This window comes from Urocitellus parryii, chromosome 2 (genome assembly GCF_045843805.1).
Source record: "Urocitellus parryii isolate mUroPar1 chromosome 2, mUroPar1.hap1, whole genome shotgun sequence".
NCBI lineage: Eukaryota > Metazoa > Chordata > Mammalia > Rodentia > Sciuridae > Urocitellus > Urocitellus parryii.
Window position 1 is genome coordinate 171,262,488 of NC_135532.1, and position 18,673 is coordinate 171,281,160.

At 35.0% G+C, this 18,673-nt stretch overlaps 1 protein-coding gene across 1 annotated transcript in view; it reads right to left on the minus strand.

Moving 5' to 3' along the window:
• Window positions 1-17,597, minus strand: part of Ccdc14 (coiled-coil domain containing 14) — a 57,411-nt gene extending 39,814 nt beyond the window's left edge. The window contains exons 1-5 of the mRNA XM_026395618.2: window positions 17,497-17,597; window positions 10,260-10,315; window positions 9,868-9,940; window positions 9,543-9,612; window positions 9,326-9,448 (exon numbers count right to left, since the gene is read on the minus strand). Coding sequence (XP_026251403.2) covers window positions 9,326-9,448; window positions 9,543-9,612; window positions 9,868-9,940; window positions 10,260-10,315; window positions 17,497-17,526 — 352 coding nt within the window. The 5' untranslated portion in view covers window positions 17,527-17,597. The remainder of the gene's footprint in view (window positions 1-9,325; window positions 9,449-9,542; window positions 9,613-9,867; window positions 9,941-10,259; window positions 10,316-17,496) is intronic.
• Between the last annotated feature and the right edge of the window lie 1,076 nt (window positions 17,598-18,673).

Sequence of the window (18,673 nt, forward strand, 5' to 3'; positions counted from 1 at the left end):
TCATCTGAAACATAGGCCTGGCAAACCCAAAATACACGACACTTGCTATGCTACAAAAGAGTCTTTTTGTCTCTGATCCAGTAATCTTCTGTCCTCTGTTAGGATTCATGACACAATAAGACTAATTATCAACTTGTGAGAATAAAACTTGTGAGAACAAATTCCAGACCTCATACACATTAAGAGGGCTATACACATTAAGAGGGCTTCAGTAAGTGTGCCTAAGTGATCAGAAGAAAATCAAACATTGAGAGGGGTTTACACAGGGGAACACTAGTTGTGGCAACCCACCCAGCTCTCCCCCTGCCCGTCCAAACCAGCTGCTTGTAAGACCAGCTGGGAGAGACCACCCTGCCTGGGAATTCAAAAGGGTTGGTAGAGGGACAGGAAAGATTGAGTTTGGAGACTAAACGTGAGACCAGGAAACATGGGGTACACTGGGGACGGAGTGGACTAAGAATCAGCTCCTCCACCACACAAGTAGAACCCAGGAGCGATCCCTAGGGTAGAGCCTTCCAACATGGACTAGCAAGTGCAGGGCCTTGGAGATGCACTGATTTAAAATCTCCAGACCAACTGGCATTCAGTGAAGAGCCTGGAGCCTTCCTAAACCTAAACCCTGCCTAAAGGAGTTCCACCTACAGGATTACCTCCCTCACTGCAGACACCCCACCCTGACACTGCTAAGAAAGAAAGCTGGGAATCTTTTGAATTCCAATAGAAATAATTCCTTAACTTCTCATCAAGATTTTTTTTTCTTTTCAATGTTTGTGACCTTAATGATTCATGAACATTTATACATATTCTTATCTTTATTTTTTTATTTCTAGCATTTTTGAAGCCAGTTGTTTTTCATGGATCAATAATTTGAGGAGCAGGATGTTTGACTATTATAGTTCAATTTTGTTTTGTACTCTTATTTTTAATTTTTAAATTTTTTACTTTATATATTTTTCGTCTCACTTATCTGTTTCCCTTGATTCTCTCTCTTGCTTCTGCTCACAGCCAATCTCTACTATTCTCTTTCACTTCTTTTAATTTTTTTACTACTATCTTCTCTCCTTCTCCCTCATAATCATCAAATCCTACATCATTCCGTTCTCTCCCTGTTCAACATTTGAAATTGTAAACCCTTTTACAAATTACTGTTTTTATTGTACGCTGATAATTTTACTCATAACTGATCATGTCTTTACTGTTTATTGTCACAACTAACATTGTAGATGTCATTGCAGAAACTATTTGGTTTAATGGTATATATTGTTTGAACTGATTGTTGTTATTATTTTTCATATAACTTTATTTATTTTATGTGGTGCTGAGGATTGAACCTAGTGCCTCACATGTGTTAGGCAAGCACTCTACCACTGAGCCACAACCCCAGCTCCTATTGTTATTATTTATCTCCCCCTAAATGGTGAGGTACTGGAAATCTTCAGGTACAGATAAGTCCATAGGGTAGAAACTACTGCCTCAGATCCATATTGTTAGATGGGTAGACAAAGAAAAAACATGAAAAAGCAAGGGAACAAATTGCCCCAAACAAACCAACAAACTTCAATAACAGAATCTATTGACACTACAGTGGAAGAAATGTCAAAGAAAGGGTTTAGAATGTATATAAACTAATCTGCTAGATAAAGGACAATGTAAGGAGTAAAATCAGAGAGAAAATTCAGAAAGTGAAAATTCACTTCAATAGAGATAGATTCTAAAATGAAATCAGCAAAAAAAAAATCCTCAAAATGAGGGAATTAATAAACCAAATTAAAATTTCAATGGAATGCATCACCAACAGACTACTTGAAAGACAGAGTTTCAGGCAATGAGAACAATATATATAATCTTGAAAATAAAGTTTACCATAGAGAAAAGATGTTAAGAGACCATGAACAGAACTTCCAAGAAATATAGGATAATCAGGAAAGACCAAACTTAAGGTTTAATGAGATAGATGAAGGCTAGGAGATACAAACCAAAGGAATGGACATGCTTTTCAATGAAATAATATTAGAAAATTTCCCAAACCTAAATAATGAAATGGAAAAATCAAATAGAGAAGGCTTACAGGACCCCAAATATACAAAATTATAACAGACCCAAACTAAGGCACATTATTATGAAAATGCCTAAATACAGAATAAGGATTGAATTTTAAAAACTGACAGAGAAAAACAATAGGTCACATTTAAAGGGAAAGACATCCAGATCTCAGCTGATTTCTCAACCCAGATCCTCAAAGCTGGGAGGTCTTGAAATAATATATATCAAGCTCTGAAAGAAAATGGATGCCAGCCAAGAATATTATACCCAGCAAAATCAAGCTTCATAATTGCCAATGAACTAAAAACCTTCCATGATAAACAAAAGTTAAAAGAATTCACAACTAGAAAGCCTTCACTACAAAACATACTCAATAAGATACTTCATGAAGAAGAAATGAAAAAGAAAAATGAAAATCAGCAAAGGAAGAAACTACACTAGACCAATAGTCAATCAAAGGCGAAACTAATTCAAATTAAAAATCAGAAATAAGTCAAAATGACAGGGAACAAAAATCATTTCTCAATAATAACACTGAATGTAAATAACCTAAACAAATCAATCAAAAGGCACAGACAGGGCTGGAGTTGTGGTTCAGTGGTAGAGCACTTGCCTAGCATGTGTGAGGTATGGGTTCGATTCTCAGCACCACATATAAATAAATAAAAGGTCCATAGACAACTAAAAAAAAAAAAAAAAAAAATATATATATATATATATATATATATATAAAGGCAAATTGAATTAAAAACAAAGACTCAACAATGTACTATCTCCAAGAGACTCACCTTACAGGCAAAGACATCCACAGACTCATAGTAAAAGGATAGGAAAAAACATATCATTCACATGGATCTTGTAAACAATCAGGGATTTACATCTTCATATCATATAAAGTGGACTTCAAACCAAAATTAATCAGAAGGGACAAAGAAGGACATTTCATACTACTTAAAGGAATTATACATCAACAAGACATAAGAATATTCATGCCCCGAACAATGGAGCATCTACATACATCAAACAAACTGTTCTCAATTTCAAGAATCAAACAGACCATAACACAATAATACTGGGTGTCTAACATACCTCTCTCACCACTGAATACATTCTCCATACAAAAGAAATTAATAATTTAAACTTAACAAACATATATAGAATATTTCATCCAGCAATGACTGAATACATTTTCTTCTTAGCAGCACACAGCTCTTTCTCTAAAATAGATCAGATCTTAGACCACAAAGCTACTCTTAGCAAATACAAAAAATATAGATAATACCTTGCATTCTATCAGATTATAATGGAATGAAATTAAAAATCAGTGATAAAATAAAAAAGTAGAAGCTACTCTAACAACCAGATATTAAATAATATACTGTTGAATGGATAGCAGAAGAAATCCAGGGATGAAATAAAAAAAAAAAATACAGGTAAATGAGAATAGCAGCATAACATAGCAAAATATCTGGGACACTATGAAGGACGTTATGAAGTTCTAAGAGGAAGGTTCACTGCATTGAAGTCATTCATTAAAAGAATATAAAGTCACCAAATAATCTAACATTACTCCTCCAACACATAGAAAAAGAAGAACAAATCAACACCAAAAGCAGAAGACAGGAAATAATTAAAATCAGAGCTAAACTCAATGAAACTGAAAAAAAAAATTTTTTTCAAAAAAAAAAAAAGTTCATTCTATGAAAAAAATAAATAAAATTGATAAACTCTTAGCCAAACTAACAAAGAAAAAAACTCAAATTATAAAAATTCATGATGAAAAAGGAAATAACACAATGGACACAACTGAAATAAAAATGATAATAAAACTATTTTAAAAATTTATACTATAATAAAATAGAAAAACTTGAAGACACTGACAAATTTCTAAAGACACAGAACAAACCCAAATTGCAGCAGGAGGACAGAGAAAATTTAAACAGATCAATTTCAAGCAAGGAAATTGAAGACACAATCAAAAGCCTACCAACAATGGGGCAGAAAAGATGGTGAAATGAGATGGACATCATTATCCTAGGTACATGTAAGACTGCATATATGGTGCAATGCTACATTGTGTACAGAGAAATAAAAAGTTGTGATGAAATTACATACAATGAATCAAAATGCATTCTGCTATCATGTATAGCTAATTAAAATAATTTTTTTTAAAAAAGGCCTACCAACAAAGACTAGGATCAGATGGATTCTCAGTCAAGTTCTTACCAGATCTTCAAAGAAGAACTAATACCAATCCTCCTGAAATTATTCCATGAAACAGAAAAGGAGGGAACTCTTCTAAACTCATTTTATGAAGCTAGTATCACCCTGATATCAAAACCAGAAAAAACACATCAAGGAAAGAAAACCTCAAACCAATATCCCTGATTAATACAGATGCAAAAATTAATAAAATACTGGCAAATCACATATAAGAACATAAAGAGTACAATATGATCGAGTGGGGTTCAAAAGAGAGTAAAAGATGATCAAGCGGGATTTATCCTCAGGATACAAGTCTGGTTCAATGCAAAGGAATCAATAAACATAATTCAGCATATCAATAAACTTGAAAGACAAGAATCACATGATTATCTCAATAGATGCAGAAAAAGCATTTGACACAATATAGCTAGCATGCATTCATGTTCAAAACACTAGAAAAACTAGGGATAGTAGTAACATACCTCAATATTGTAAAAGCTATGTATGTTAAAGGCCAACATCAATCTAAATGAAGAAAAATTGAAAGCATTCCCTCTAAAAACTGGAATAAGACAAGGATGTCCTGTTTCACTACTTCTATTCAATGAAGTCCTTGACACTCTGGCAATTAGGCAGAAAAAAGAAATTAAAGGGATACAAATAGTAAAAGAAGAACTCAAACTACCCTTATTTGCTAATGACATTATTTTATACTTAGAAGATACAAAAACTCCATCAAAAAACTTCTAAAACTCATAAACAAATTCAGCAAAATAGCAGGATATAAAATTAACACCCGGGAGGGGAGGGAGGCGGGGATAGGGAGGGCAGCAGAATACAACAGACACTAGTATTGCTGTATATATATATACGTGGCTGTATAACCAATGTGATCCTGCAATCTGTACACGTGGAAAAATGAGAATTCATACCCCATTTGAATCAAGTGTATGATATGTCAAGATCATTGTATTGTCTCGAGCAACTAATAAAAAATAAAAATTAAAAAAAATTAACACCCATAAATCAGTTGCATTCCTATACACCAATGATAAATCAACTGAAAAAGAAATTAGGAAAACTATCCAATTCACAATAGCCTCAAAGGAAAAAATATTTGGAAAGCAATCTTACAAAAAAGAGGTGAAAGTCCTCTACAATGAAAACTACAGAACACTGAAGAAGCCTAAAGACCTTAGAAGATAGAAGATCCCCTGTATTCTTGGATAGGCAGAATTAATATTTTCAAAATGGCCATACTACCAAAAACACTCTACAGATTTTTATTTTCTTTTTTTTATTTATTTTTTAGTTTTCGGCGGACACAACATCTTTGTTTGTATGTGGTGCTGAGGATCGAACCTGGGCCGCACGCATGCCAGGCGAGCGCACCACCGCTCGAGCCACATCCCAGCCCCCACTCTACAGATTAATGCAATTTCTATTAAAATTCCAATGATGTTCTTCATAGAAATAGAGAAAGCAGTCATGAAATTCATTTGGAAAAATAAGAGACCCAGAATAGCGAAAGCAATCCATAGTTTAAAAAAAAGTGAAGCAGGAGAATCACAATACCAGACCTTAAATTATACTACAGTAATAAAAATGGCATGGTATTGGCACCAAAAAGACATGAAGACCAATGGTACAAAACAGAAGACATAGAGAAAAAGCCACATAAATACTATTAGCTCATATTAGACAAAGGTGCCATAAGCATATACTGGAGAAAAGATAGCCTATTCAATAAGTGGCACTGGGAAAACTGGGAATCCATATGTAGCAAAATAACATTAACCCTTATCTCTCACCCTGCACAAAACTCAACTTAATGTGGATCAAGGACCTAGGCATTAGACCAGAAACCCTGCACCTACTGGAAGAAAATGTAGGCCCAATGCTCCATCCTGTCAGCTTAGGAATCGAATTCCTCAACAAGACTCCTAAAACACAAGAAATAAAATCAAGAATCAATAAATGGGATGGTATCAAACTAAAAATCTTCACAATAGAGGACAATCAAAAATATGAAGAGAGCCAACAGAATTTGGGACAAAATCTTTACTACCTACCTGCACCTCAAATAAAGTATTAATGTATAACACAAAAAACTTAACACCAAAATAGCAGATAACCCAATCAATAAATGGGCAAAGGAAATAAAGAGGCACTTCAAGAAGAAATACAATTAGTCAACAAATATGAGAAAAAATATTCAACATCTCTAACAATAAATGCAAATTAAAACTACACTGAGATTTCATCGCATACCAGTCAGAATAAAAATTAAGAATACAAGTAACAATAAATGTTGGTAAGGATGTGAGGGAAAAAGTTACATTTATATGCTACTGGTAGGACCATACATTGGCGCAAGCCTCTGGAAAGCAATGTGAAGATTTCTCAGAAAACTTGGAATGGAACCACCATTTGATCCAGTTATCCTACTCCTTGGCATATACCCAAAGGACTTAAAATGAGCATACTATAGTGACGAAGCCAGATCAATGTTAATAGCAGCTCAATTCATAATAGCTAAACCATAGGAATCGACCAAGGTGCCCTACAACAGATGAATGGATAAAGAAAATGTGGTATATATACACAATGGAATATTACTGCCATAGAGAAGAATGAAATTACGGCATTTTCCAGTAAATAGATGGAATTAGAGACTATCATGCTAAGTGAAATAAGCCAATCCCAAAAAACCAGAGGCCAAATGTTCTCTCTGATAGGCAGAGAACACACAATAAAGTGAAGAGGGAAGAACAGAAGTTCACTGGATTAGACAAAGGAGAATGAAGGGAAGTGAGGATGGGAAAAGGAAAGTCAGTAGAATGAACCACACATAACTTTCCTGTGTTCATACTGGTCATTCATTATGGCCAATGTAACTCCACATCACGTACAACCACAAGAATGGGAAGTTATAGTCCATGTAATGTATAATATGTCAAAATACACTCTACTGTCCTATGTATCTAAAAAGAATAAAAATTTTTAAAAAAGAAAAAAACTATGAATAAATAAGCAGGACTACATTCTAATAAAACTTTGTTCACAAAATAAAATATTATTTATAAAATAAAATTGACCATACCATGTTGACCCCTGGTTTAGACTGATGTTGTTCAGACATATAATACAAGCCATATATTATTTAAAATTCTTAGTAGCCACATTTAAAAATGAAAAGGATAGGTAAGTTTAGTTTTCATAATATTTTACATTTTAAATCAATGCAGCCAAAATATTAATATTTCAATACGTAGTACAGAGAACCGAGATGTTTTATTTTTTGTATTAGATTTTCTAAATCCAATATATATTTTACACAAAGCACATCTTAATCTGGACAACAAATTTTCATCATAAATACCTGATCTAAATTTATACTTAATGAAATTTACAGTTGAAAAAAAATAGATTCATTCACTCAAGTGATTCCAAAGATAGCTATAAGTTTTATTAATTGGATCAAGTTGTTTTCAATTTTATTAATTAGAATTCAGTAACCTCAAAAAATTCCTTGCATTCACATTTCAAGTGTTCAACAGCTTCATGTGGCTAGTGCCTATCCTCCTGAACAGGGCAGGTCAACATATGAGGCTCAATTGACTGACCTTCCAACATGGAAGGACTGAAATAAGCTGTTTCTCTTCTTTCATTCTCTAACTCATGACCATACAGAATAATATCTAGCCCTATGAATGTTTTACCTCCATTTTCTTAGCCTCTTTGCCTGGATCCTGATCTCTTAATATCCAGGGGTAGCCAGATGATTTTCTAAATTTTATCCTTTGTACTAAATGTAAGCATGCTCTGAAGTGCTAACATTTCTGGCCCACCATAAACTGTGGAACTATTCAGAATTCTCATGATTTTATTAGTACATACTCTATATACATGTTGAAATATCACACTGTACCCTATACATATGTACAATTACATTTTAACTAAAAAAAAAAAAAATAGAAATAGCCAGGTGTGGTGGTATGTGCCCATAATACCAGCAACTCAGAAAATTGAGGCAGGAGGATCACAAATTCAACTCCAGCCTGGGCAACTTAGCAAGACCATGTCCAAAATAAAAAGGGCTGAAGATGTAACTCAGTGGCAAAGCACTTGCCTAGATTGTACTTGGTCTTGGGTTCAATCTCCAGATTCAGAGGGAGGGAGAGAGGGAGAGAGGAAGAGAGGGAGGGAGGGAGGAAGAGAGGAAGAGAGGGAGGGAGGGAGGAAGAGAGGAAGAGAGGGAGAGAGGGAGAGAGGGAGGGAGGGAGGGAGGAAGGGAGGAAGGGAGGAAGGGAGGAAGGGAGGAAGGAAGGAAGGAAGGAAGGAAGGAAGGAAGGAAGGAAGGAAGGAAGGAAGGAACAAATCCTATTGTGGATACTTGGAAGGAAGGAAGGAACGAACGAACAAATCCTATTGTGGATACTTTATTCAATTATTATTTTGGACCACACTGTTCTATATATCTTTTTGAGAAACATAACCAAAATTTGCCTGTTCTAAACTGTTTGCTGAACTGCTACCCTTAATTAAGTCAGCAAAGTTAACCCTAAGGATATAAAATACCACTGGTTGTATTAACCATCAATCACTGGAAGGCTTTCTTTTCTGTTCAACTTGGAAGCTTACCTTCTTATGTACCATGAACCTTAACTGCAGCTCAAAAAAGTTGAGTTCTGTAACCAACTTAGGATATAAACGTACAAAGTAATTTTAAAACAATTATTATTTATAAGTATATCCCTGAAATGCAACCAATTTGTGTTTATCTATGAAAACAAGTGACAGGTGAAACAAAGATAATTATACATACGCCTCCTAAATGTCATTCTGAGTTTAAATACTTTATCCTGCAAACCCATAGATTCTTATCCTACTTTTCTACTTAGAAAAGTAACAATAAACAAAGTGACTACTAAGCTTTATAGTGAGAAACACAAACGCACACATATACTTAAATAAAAATACATTATTTAAATAAAAGAAAACTGCATACTCCTGATAATTTATCAAATCTCCAGAATTAAGGATTATCTTTAATAACAAAAAAAAAAATGCTTACATGTTTCCTTCCAGACTACTGAAGGAAAAATATGTTTCTCATGTCCTTTCTTTTTAGATCCACATTTTTTGCCTTCTAAAGGTCTGGAGTTACATCTATTTTCTGAATACGCTGTTTCTGAAGCTATGAATAATTAAAACAAAATTTTTTAGCATTTATAAAAGTTACTTAATTGAGAAAAGGTGATCAGGGAAGAAGCATTAAACAAAAATAAAACCTGAATCTTCATTTCTCAAAATGTCCCGCAGCAAAGAAGCACAACCATCAAGCCCCTGTATAGTTTCAGTCTGTAAGGAGAAAGTCATTTAAAATACATTTGTATATAAAATTATAGTGCATAGAAAAAAATATGTATTATGCAACTTTAAATAAAATTCTTTATAAGCAATTTATTATTGGTAGAAAACATGTTTTAAAGCAATAGCCTTCCTATTTCCTCAAGGCAATTTATACTTTACCTTTGTATTTTATTTCCATTTCTAGGCTTTTACCTGAAGGCTAAGTAAAATAGTGTGTATTATAGCTGTTCGGTCTAATCTTACCTGACTTTCTGAATCAGAATGAGTGGGATAGCCAGAATTTGCATTAAAACGTGATATTTTTCTTAAATGGGTCCTAGAAAACAAGATTAACAGTGTTATAAATAATACAATTTTTCCCCCTCAAAATATGTTAGTAAATAGTCATTTTCTTTCCACCACAGGTTGTAAAGAAGGCTTGCCTAACAATATATAACATGAATAGGACATTATTAAGACTGGAAAGACTGTTAAAACACTATAATGATTGACCTGGGTAGATTTGAAAAGTTATTCCCCAGAGGATGTAAAGGAAGAGGTGCATCTAGTTTTCTGGAATAGGGAAAATGCAATCCAGCCCAAAGCTCTAAAAACTTTGAGATTTCCTGAAGTTATAAACTTCTTTCTGTACTTACCCTTTCTTTCCATTTGTTAATTTAGCAGATCCAGAGTTCCTTCCTGAAGATAACACCTATGATATAATGTATTATATTATAGTAGATATACAAATACTTTTCCATCATATTTTCAATATGCTATCTTAACAAGACCTGAAATGTTATTCATATTTTTCCATTTTCCCAAGCTGAAACTCTGTACCTACCAAACAGTAAGTTCCCATCCTCTCTTCTCATCACTCCTTGAAACCACCATATTCTACTTTATATAAATTTAACTACTCTAGAGACCTCATATAAGTGAAATTATACAGTATAATGTCTTAAAGCTTCATCCATGTTGTATCATATATAAAAATTTTCCTTCCTTTATAAGGCTGAATATTCCATAGTATATGTGCAGTATTCATTCATTTTTTTTAAATAAATGAGATATCCTAAAAATCCAAAATTATAATTTAACACTTTACAATAAATTTGCTCTACATAAAATGTGAAGCAAGCAACACATGTGTTTGTTCCTTATGCTTATTTAGGCTGAAAACTGAGATATCATTTCAAACCTAATACAATTAAGTTGGAACTATACTCATAATCCCTGAACATGTTCTACATTTCCCAAATTCTTTGAAACTTAATACTTCAAGATATAGGACAGAGTTTATAACTCTGGTTCCATTTATCCAAATTACTTAGAAGGTCTAATAAGGACCAGCACATAAAAACTACCCTTCTTCTTTATCTACATCTCATTCTTTCAATCTTTCTTTTTAAACTAATATAGCAATGTTGGTTCTTCAAAAAGGTTTTATTTTAAAAGTAACATAGGTAGGCTACCTTTTATGTAGAACAAAAGGAAAAACATGCATTTGCTTTTATATGTACCCAATAACTTCGAAGTTATGCAAGAAAACAGTTAAGTATAGTTACTTCCAGAGAGAGAAACAGGATATCTGCGGGATAGAGTAAGAGGGGAACTTTCTATGGCATACATTAATAAATACATATCAGATAAATATAATCTTTCAAATATAATTTAAAGACATTAAAGTCCCTAATCCTCTCCCCCTTATTCCATCCTCTAGATAGAGGTACTGCTGGCAGTTTCATTTGTGATTTGTCTTGACACGTTTACATATTTCATCCCAAGATAGCTCTGTGCAGTAACTACCAAACTTTCTGAAGTTGTATTCTATTATTTGCTTAAATATGTACTCCCCCTTCTAATGAGAATACTTTTTTAAAAAAAATGGGTTGATAATAGTTATACCTTTTAAGATAACTTGGAATACGATGGAGGGTCATAAACCCCACAGTGAAAAATCAACATCATAGAAAATACAATGCCATGTAACACAGCCTGCATCACACTCAGGTCTTTCCCTTTGTTATATCTGTGTTGGTGTCCTGGCTGGAATAATGATACAAATCCAACCCATGATGCTGCTATGCCCCAGATCAATTCTGAAAACAATTACCACATTTACTGCCTTTCAAAATTAAATGGAAAAAATACACTGTCTGAAATAAATGTATGGCATAATTATATGATTATCTACAAAATATTTCTTAAAAAGAAAAACACTGACTAAAAAGAAAAATCTGGTAAAGAAAATTACCCTTAAGAAAAACACTCCAAAAGAGTATCTCTCATATTGAACATTTCCTCCCAATTCGTGGAGGTATTTTTTTATTTTGAAATAGCACAAAGAAGTCCTATATATGCTTCAATCAGATTCCACAAATTCTGACATTTTACTACATTTGCCATATTCTCAATATGTAAATACAACATTATTTCTTGTCTGAACCATTTCAGAGTAACTGCAGACATAATATGCTTAAATATGCCAGGTGTGGTGACACATGCCTCTAATCCCAGAAGTTCAGGAGGCTAAGGCAAGAGGATCATGAGTTCAAAGCCAGTCTCGGCAATTTAGTGTGGCCTTAAGCAACTTAGTGAGACCCTGTCTCAAAATAAAATATACAAAGGGCTGTAGATGTGACTAAGTGATTAAGCACCCCTGGGTTCAATCCCTGGTACAAAATAATATAAATAAATATATATAAGTATATATTTATGTGCATATAATACACACACATATATACCTAAATATAGAATAGGTCATTCTCTAATATAATTATCAAAACGAGGAAATTAACATTGATATAGTATTACAACCTGTGATCTTATTTGCATGTTGCCAATTATCCCAATACTGCCCTCTACAGAAAAAAACCTGATCCATAGCTAATTCAGAATCATATTTTGCATTAAACTGTCATAGCCATAGCCCTTAGGTCTCCTTTAATGTGGAATAGTTCCCTGGATAGCCATTCATTGTCCTTTATAACCCTGATATATTCAGAGTAGAGGCCAGTTAGTTTGTAGAATTTCCATCTAGGAGTTTAGATGTCTGTGACGTTTCCTCAGGATCAAACTAGGTTATGCATTTTGGGCAGGAATACTACAAAGTCATTTTGGGCAGAAATACTACAAAGTCAAACATATCATTTTCAATACAGTATGAGCAGACATGTGATGTCAGTTTGTCCTACCACTGGCTATGTAAACTGATTATTTAAAACAGTGTCTCGGGCTGGGGTTGTGGCTCAGTGGTAGTGCACTTGTCTAGCACATGTGAGGCACTGGGTTCAATCCTAAGCACCACATTAAAAAATAAACAAATAAAATAAAGGTATTGTGTCCATCTATAAAAATATTTTTTAAAACAACGTGTCTGCCAGGTTTTTCACTGTAAAGTTACTATTTTTACCTTTGCAATTATTAAGCATTTTATGGGGAAATATCTAGACACTATGTAGATATCCAATCATCAAACTTCCACCCAATTTAGCATCCACTGAGGACTCTCGGTTCACTAAATTGTCAAATGGTGATTTCTTAAAATTTTTTATTTTTAACTTGATCTTTTTAGTTATATGATAGTAGAATGTATTTTGACATATTATACACACATGGAGTATAACTTCCCATTCTTGTGGTTGTACATGATGTGCCATTACACTGGTCATGAAATCATATATGAATTCATAACAAAGGAAAGTTATGTCCAATTCCAAATAGTGAGGTTTTGTTTTTGTTTTTGTTTTTCCTTTTGGTACCTGGGGAATGAATCCAGTGGCACATAACCACTGATCCACATCTCCAGTTCTCCTTTGTATTTTATTTAGAGACAGAGTCTCACTGAGTTACTTAGGGCCTCGCTAAGTTGTTGAAGCTGGCTTTGAACTGGCAGTACTCCTGCCTCAGCCTCTCCAGCCACTGGGATTACAGGTGTGTGCCACCATGCCCAGCCTTCCTAAATGGTTAGTTTTTTAACATCATTCCTTCTACATTTATTAATTGTCATTTATTAGTTGAATTTCAACTAATAAATGTAGAACTATTTAGGGAAGAATTTTTCCTTGTTTCTTGTTCATTTGAATGTAGGCTCATGGATTCATATTTCATTCAGTGGGTTATGATCTATTATTATTAGTTATAATGATCAAAATATGCCAGATTTAGTAGTGGGAGCCTCTTCAAGTTGGTTCCTTCTTAATTTTAACAAGTCCCCATCATTTTTTGAACTGTTCCTTACCTTTTTACAACCAAGCTCATCTCTTTTTTAGACTGTCTTAAGTATATTCAATATGAGATCTACCTTAACAAAATACAGCATTGGTAACTATAAGCACAATGTTGGTTAGATCTCTAGAGCTTATTCATTTTACAAAACCAAAACTTTATACCTACTGAATAGCAAGTCCCTCTTTCCCTCTTGCCCCAACCTCTGCAATCACCATTCTACTCTACTCCTGTATATTTTATTTGGCCTACACCCTGACTACTTTAGATACCTCATATGAGTGGAATCATGCAGTACTGAATCATTCAGTATTTGTCCTGGGCTAGCTTAGTTCACTTAGCAGAATGTCCTCAGGATTCATCCTTGTTATTGCATATGGCAGGATTTCCTTCTTTTTCAGTGCTGAAAAAGATTTCACTGTATGTATATGCCATATTTCCTTTATCCACTCATCTATAGATAAACATGTAGATTGTTTCTACTTCTTGGTATTGTGAATAATGAATACCAGTGTAAATATCTATTTAAGATCCTGATTTCAATTAAGATAAATACCACGAAGTAGAATTGGCTAGACCTTATAAGAGTTCTATTTAGTTCTTTTAAGGAAACTTCATACTTTTCTATAGCAGCTGTACCATATATATTCCCAGCAATAGCTATCCATGTTCTAATTTCTCAACATCCTCACCAACACTTTGTTTTGTGTTCAGTATTTAGAAACCAAGATTTAGGTACTAAATGTGCTCTTTGCTATCAGGGCCTCCAGTCTTTCTCCTATGCATTTTTTACTGAGTCATAATGACTAGATACTTGTAATTTTGAATTTTTTTTTTTTAGCTTTTGAATCTTTTTCTATATTAACAGTCAAAAAAGTTAATGGTGGGCTGGGTTATGGCTCAGAGGTAAAGCGCTTGCCTAGCATGCAAGAGGCACTGGATTCGATCCTCAGCACCACATGAAAATAAAATATATGTGTCCATCTGTAACTAAAAATAAGTTTTTTAAAAAAAGTTAATGGTAATGTTCCCTTGAGTAGAAGTAATATAATATGTCCTTGATTTGCTTCACATCTTTGATAATTAAAAATCAAACCTGGGGGGCTGGAGCAGCAGAGTGCTTTCCTGACATGTGTGAGGCACTGGGTTCAATCCTCAGCACCACATAAAAAATAAACAAATAAAATAAAAGCATTCTGTCCATCTACAATAATAAAAAAATATATATTTTAAAAAATCAAACTGGGCGCTAGGGCTGAGGCTCAGTGACAGAGCTCTTGCCTCACAGGTATGAGGGACTAGATTCAATCCTCAGCACCACATAAAAATAATTACATAAAAAGATATTATGTCAATTTACAACTAAAAAAAATATTAAAAAAAAAACCTGGGAGGACTGGGACTGTGGCTCAGCAGTAGAGCCTTTACCTAGCATGTATGAGGCACTAGGGTCGATCCTTGGCACCACATAAAAATAAATAAAATAAAAATATTTTAAAAATCAAACCTGGAACAATCCTTTCTATATACTGAAAATAGCCTTTTTATATTTAGGATTAAAATCATAATTTCTTTGGAAAAGGTTATTAGCAGTTTAATGCCCTTGCTACAAACTGCAAAACTGCACTTAGGAGTGTCCCAAATCATAATACAGCAGCTAATCAGTTTGTTTTCACACTTACTTCCACTACTTTTCATTAAACTTTTAATTTTTCTATATGAGAATATAAGCTTTTCTTAATCATCCCCATATTTCCTACCAAGTACAAGATAGCATTACCTTTGTAGAATAACTGGTTATATTAAAGCCTTTCCACTTAATGAACTCCCTGCCATTATTTCTGTATAAACCTAAAATTGAGAAATTTACCTTGTCTAAAGTCATACATCTAAAAATAGTATAATGTTTAAAAGAATGGACTCTGGCTATGCGAGTCTGAATACTGTTTCCACAGTCTACCAGCTGTGTAATTAGTTAGTTGGGAAGTTTTTGAATTCTCCATCCCTCAATCTCCTTATTTATAAAACAGAGAAGATAACATTATTTACCTCATAAGGCTAGTATAAAAATTAAATGAGTTATTATATGTAATATATAAAAACTCTCATAGTAGTACCTGCCACATAATGAATGCTAGTTATCATCAGGATGATAACAAACTAGGTGTTTGGGGAATTAAAATCTATTGGATACATATGTCATTTGTGTGGCAGATATTTTACCAGATTTTCTTATTTCATCTCCCCAATTCCTTGAAGCAGAATTTTACACCTATTTAATAGCAAAAGGTTAGGATTCTCAAAGAAGCAAAAAGTACTTTGCTTACCATCATCACAATAGTGGCAGAACTGGAATCTGAATCTGATTATTGTGAATATCAAAACCTTATTTTTCATCCTTGCTAAATGCACATATTTTGAATTCATTCAATATATGAGTTCATTCATTCAATATCTGAGTTCATTCAAAAAAAAATCTGTAAAAGTGGGCTGGTCTAGAAGTATTCACACTTCTAGTTTCAAGCCAAATCTCGAAAAAAGGGTGCAAGATTCACATTAATGGGGAAGACAGTAGTTTTGATAAATGAAGGAACACCAAAAACAAAACCAAATAAAGTTTTATATAGTTAAGGGAAGATCAACCTGAGCAAAGGGTCTGAGAAATAATTGATTCAATCCCTGAAAATATACAATATGCCAAGTGCTGTCCTTGACCTTGAAGATATGGAGAAAAAATAGTGTAGAAGCAGAGGCAGACTACCAACATAGCCAGCCTGAAAAGTGGTTTGATAAGTTATTAAGGATATAAATGGGGGGCTGAAGAGTACCCAACCAATGGAGGATGCTAGGGTGTAAGGTAAGGGTTCTACAGATGGTCCGTGAGTTGAGGACCAGAAGATGCAAAGCGGTGATGTCAGTCTTAAAAGGTCATTCTACACAGACCAGAATGTGAAAAGGCCCAGAGCACTGGGATTACGTAGTTTTGAACTTGACTGGATTGGGAAAGGAGGCTGAAAAGTATAAAACATGGCAGTGTTCCCACACCAAAGAACAGGATCCACTTTGCAAAAAAATGAGCTCCCGTGTTGGATTTTAAGCAGACCATTGTATTACAACGAGGAACGTATACTTGAGACACTAACCGGGAAACTTTAAAAAAAAAAAAAATGTCAGCAATAGCGATGGAAGGCTGGGGATATAGCTCAGTTGGTAGAGTGCTTGCCTAGCATACACAGGGACCTGGGTTCAATCCCCAGCACCACCACAAAAAAAAAAAAAAAAAAAAAAAAATTAGTCATGGAAGATGAGCTAACAATGGCAATAGTGGAAAAACCCAGGAGCTGGATCTGATGCGACGATTTACACACGCAGGGAGACATTAAGTCAAGTCACTCGACCAGCGGCGAAAGCTAGAACTCGAACCTGGCCCGACCTCAAAGCCGGCCTGAGCTCTGGAGGGCTGAGGCGACTTGCATCTACCGACAGAATCGCTGTTAGGATGGGAGGACCAAGGGTCCCCCACTACCCAGCCTCATCATTTTCAGAGCCGCCGCGCCGTCTTGGGTTTTTTTTTTCCCCCAAGCAGTTTTACACGCCCCCTGCCAGAGTCCCCTCAAGTCCCCGCCACCCACACAGTGGACTCCTCGGATCCACAACCCTCACCTGGCTCGGTCGGGATCCAGACCTAACCATTTCTCGCAGCCTAAGGAAATCCCAGAACCAGGGATGCGAAGCCACTCTGTAAAAAGAATTAACCGCCGCGGGCTCCGCGCCCCCTTTGGACCGCCCCCCGAGCTTCCGCTTCCGGCAACGCTCCCGCCGAACGCCGCGCTTCATAGCCTCTAGCACAGGGCGGCGACCTTTCTCTCGCCGATTGCCCGGCACCAGCGTGCGCAATAGACTCCTCCCGGCTCCACCACTCGTCACACACTGCTGTGGGTGGGAAAAGCCAACCGAATGCACGAGGGGCGGGGTCTGAGGGGGCGGGGTCTGAGGGGCGGGGTCTGAGGGGCGGGGTCTGAGGGGGCGGGGCGGAGAGGCGTGGAGCCCAGGCTCTAGGTGGGCGGAGGAAACATCTAACAGAACTGATTGGGCAGTCTTGCTCCACAGGCTTTCAGGGGAGGAGCGCGGGTGGGGACTAAGACCAGCCAACACCAGAGGAAGGGACTGGAGTGGGGAAAGGATGGTTTTCAGAGGTGTTAGGTTCTGCTTTGGGGTTTTAGCTCTTTATTTTTAGTTCGGAACTTCGTGTGCCTTTTAAAATGATTTTGTTTTTAATATTCAATAAAAATTAAGCCTCGGTATCATTATCTTTGCGTAATTCTAATAATTTCAAATGTTGACTGTGGTCAGTGATCTCAGAATGGTGCTCATTAGTTAGGATTTTGGTTTTACTTCCATATATAGTCTATTCTTCTGCTGAGGCCATTGCTATTAGTAAAGTATGACAGTATTCTTACTGTTGACTAACTGCACTAAATTATAATAGAGATTTGACATTGGTTTGTAAGATATTGTGTTTGGGGTTCATGTTTTAAATCAAATTGGACAGAAATTTTGTAACTCAGTGGATCCCTGTTTTTTTATAGGAAAGAAAGCTGTATTTTTAAAAATGTTAAAATTAATAATAAAGCCCAGGAACTAAAATATTTGTATCAATATATTACATACTCATTATGAGGGATTTTAGGAAACTATTTGATAAACTTGGTTTTCAATTGATTATCTCTAAAAATCCTATCCTTTCCTTCCCCATCTCTCTCACAATTTTTAACATATTCACCTTAGATTCCAGGTGGTTTTGATAATCAATTAATTAATTATTTCTATGTGGTGCTAA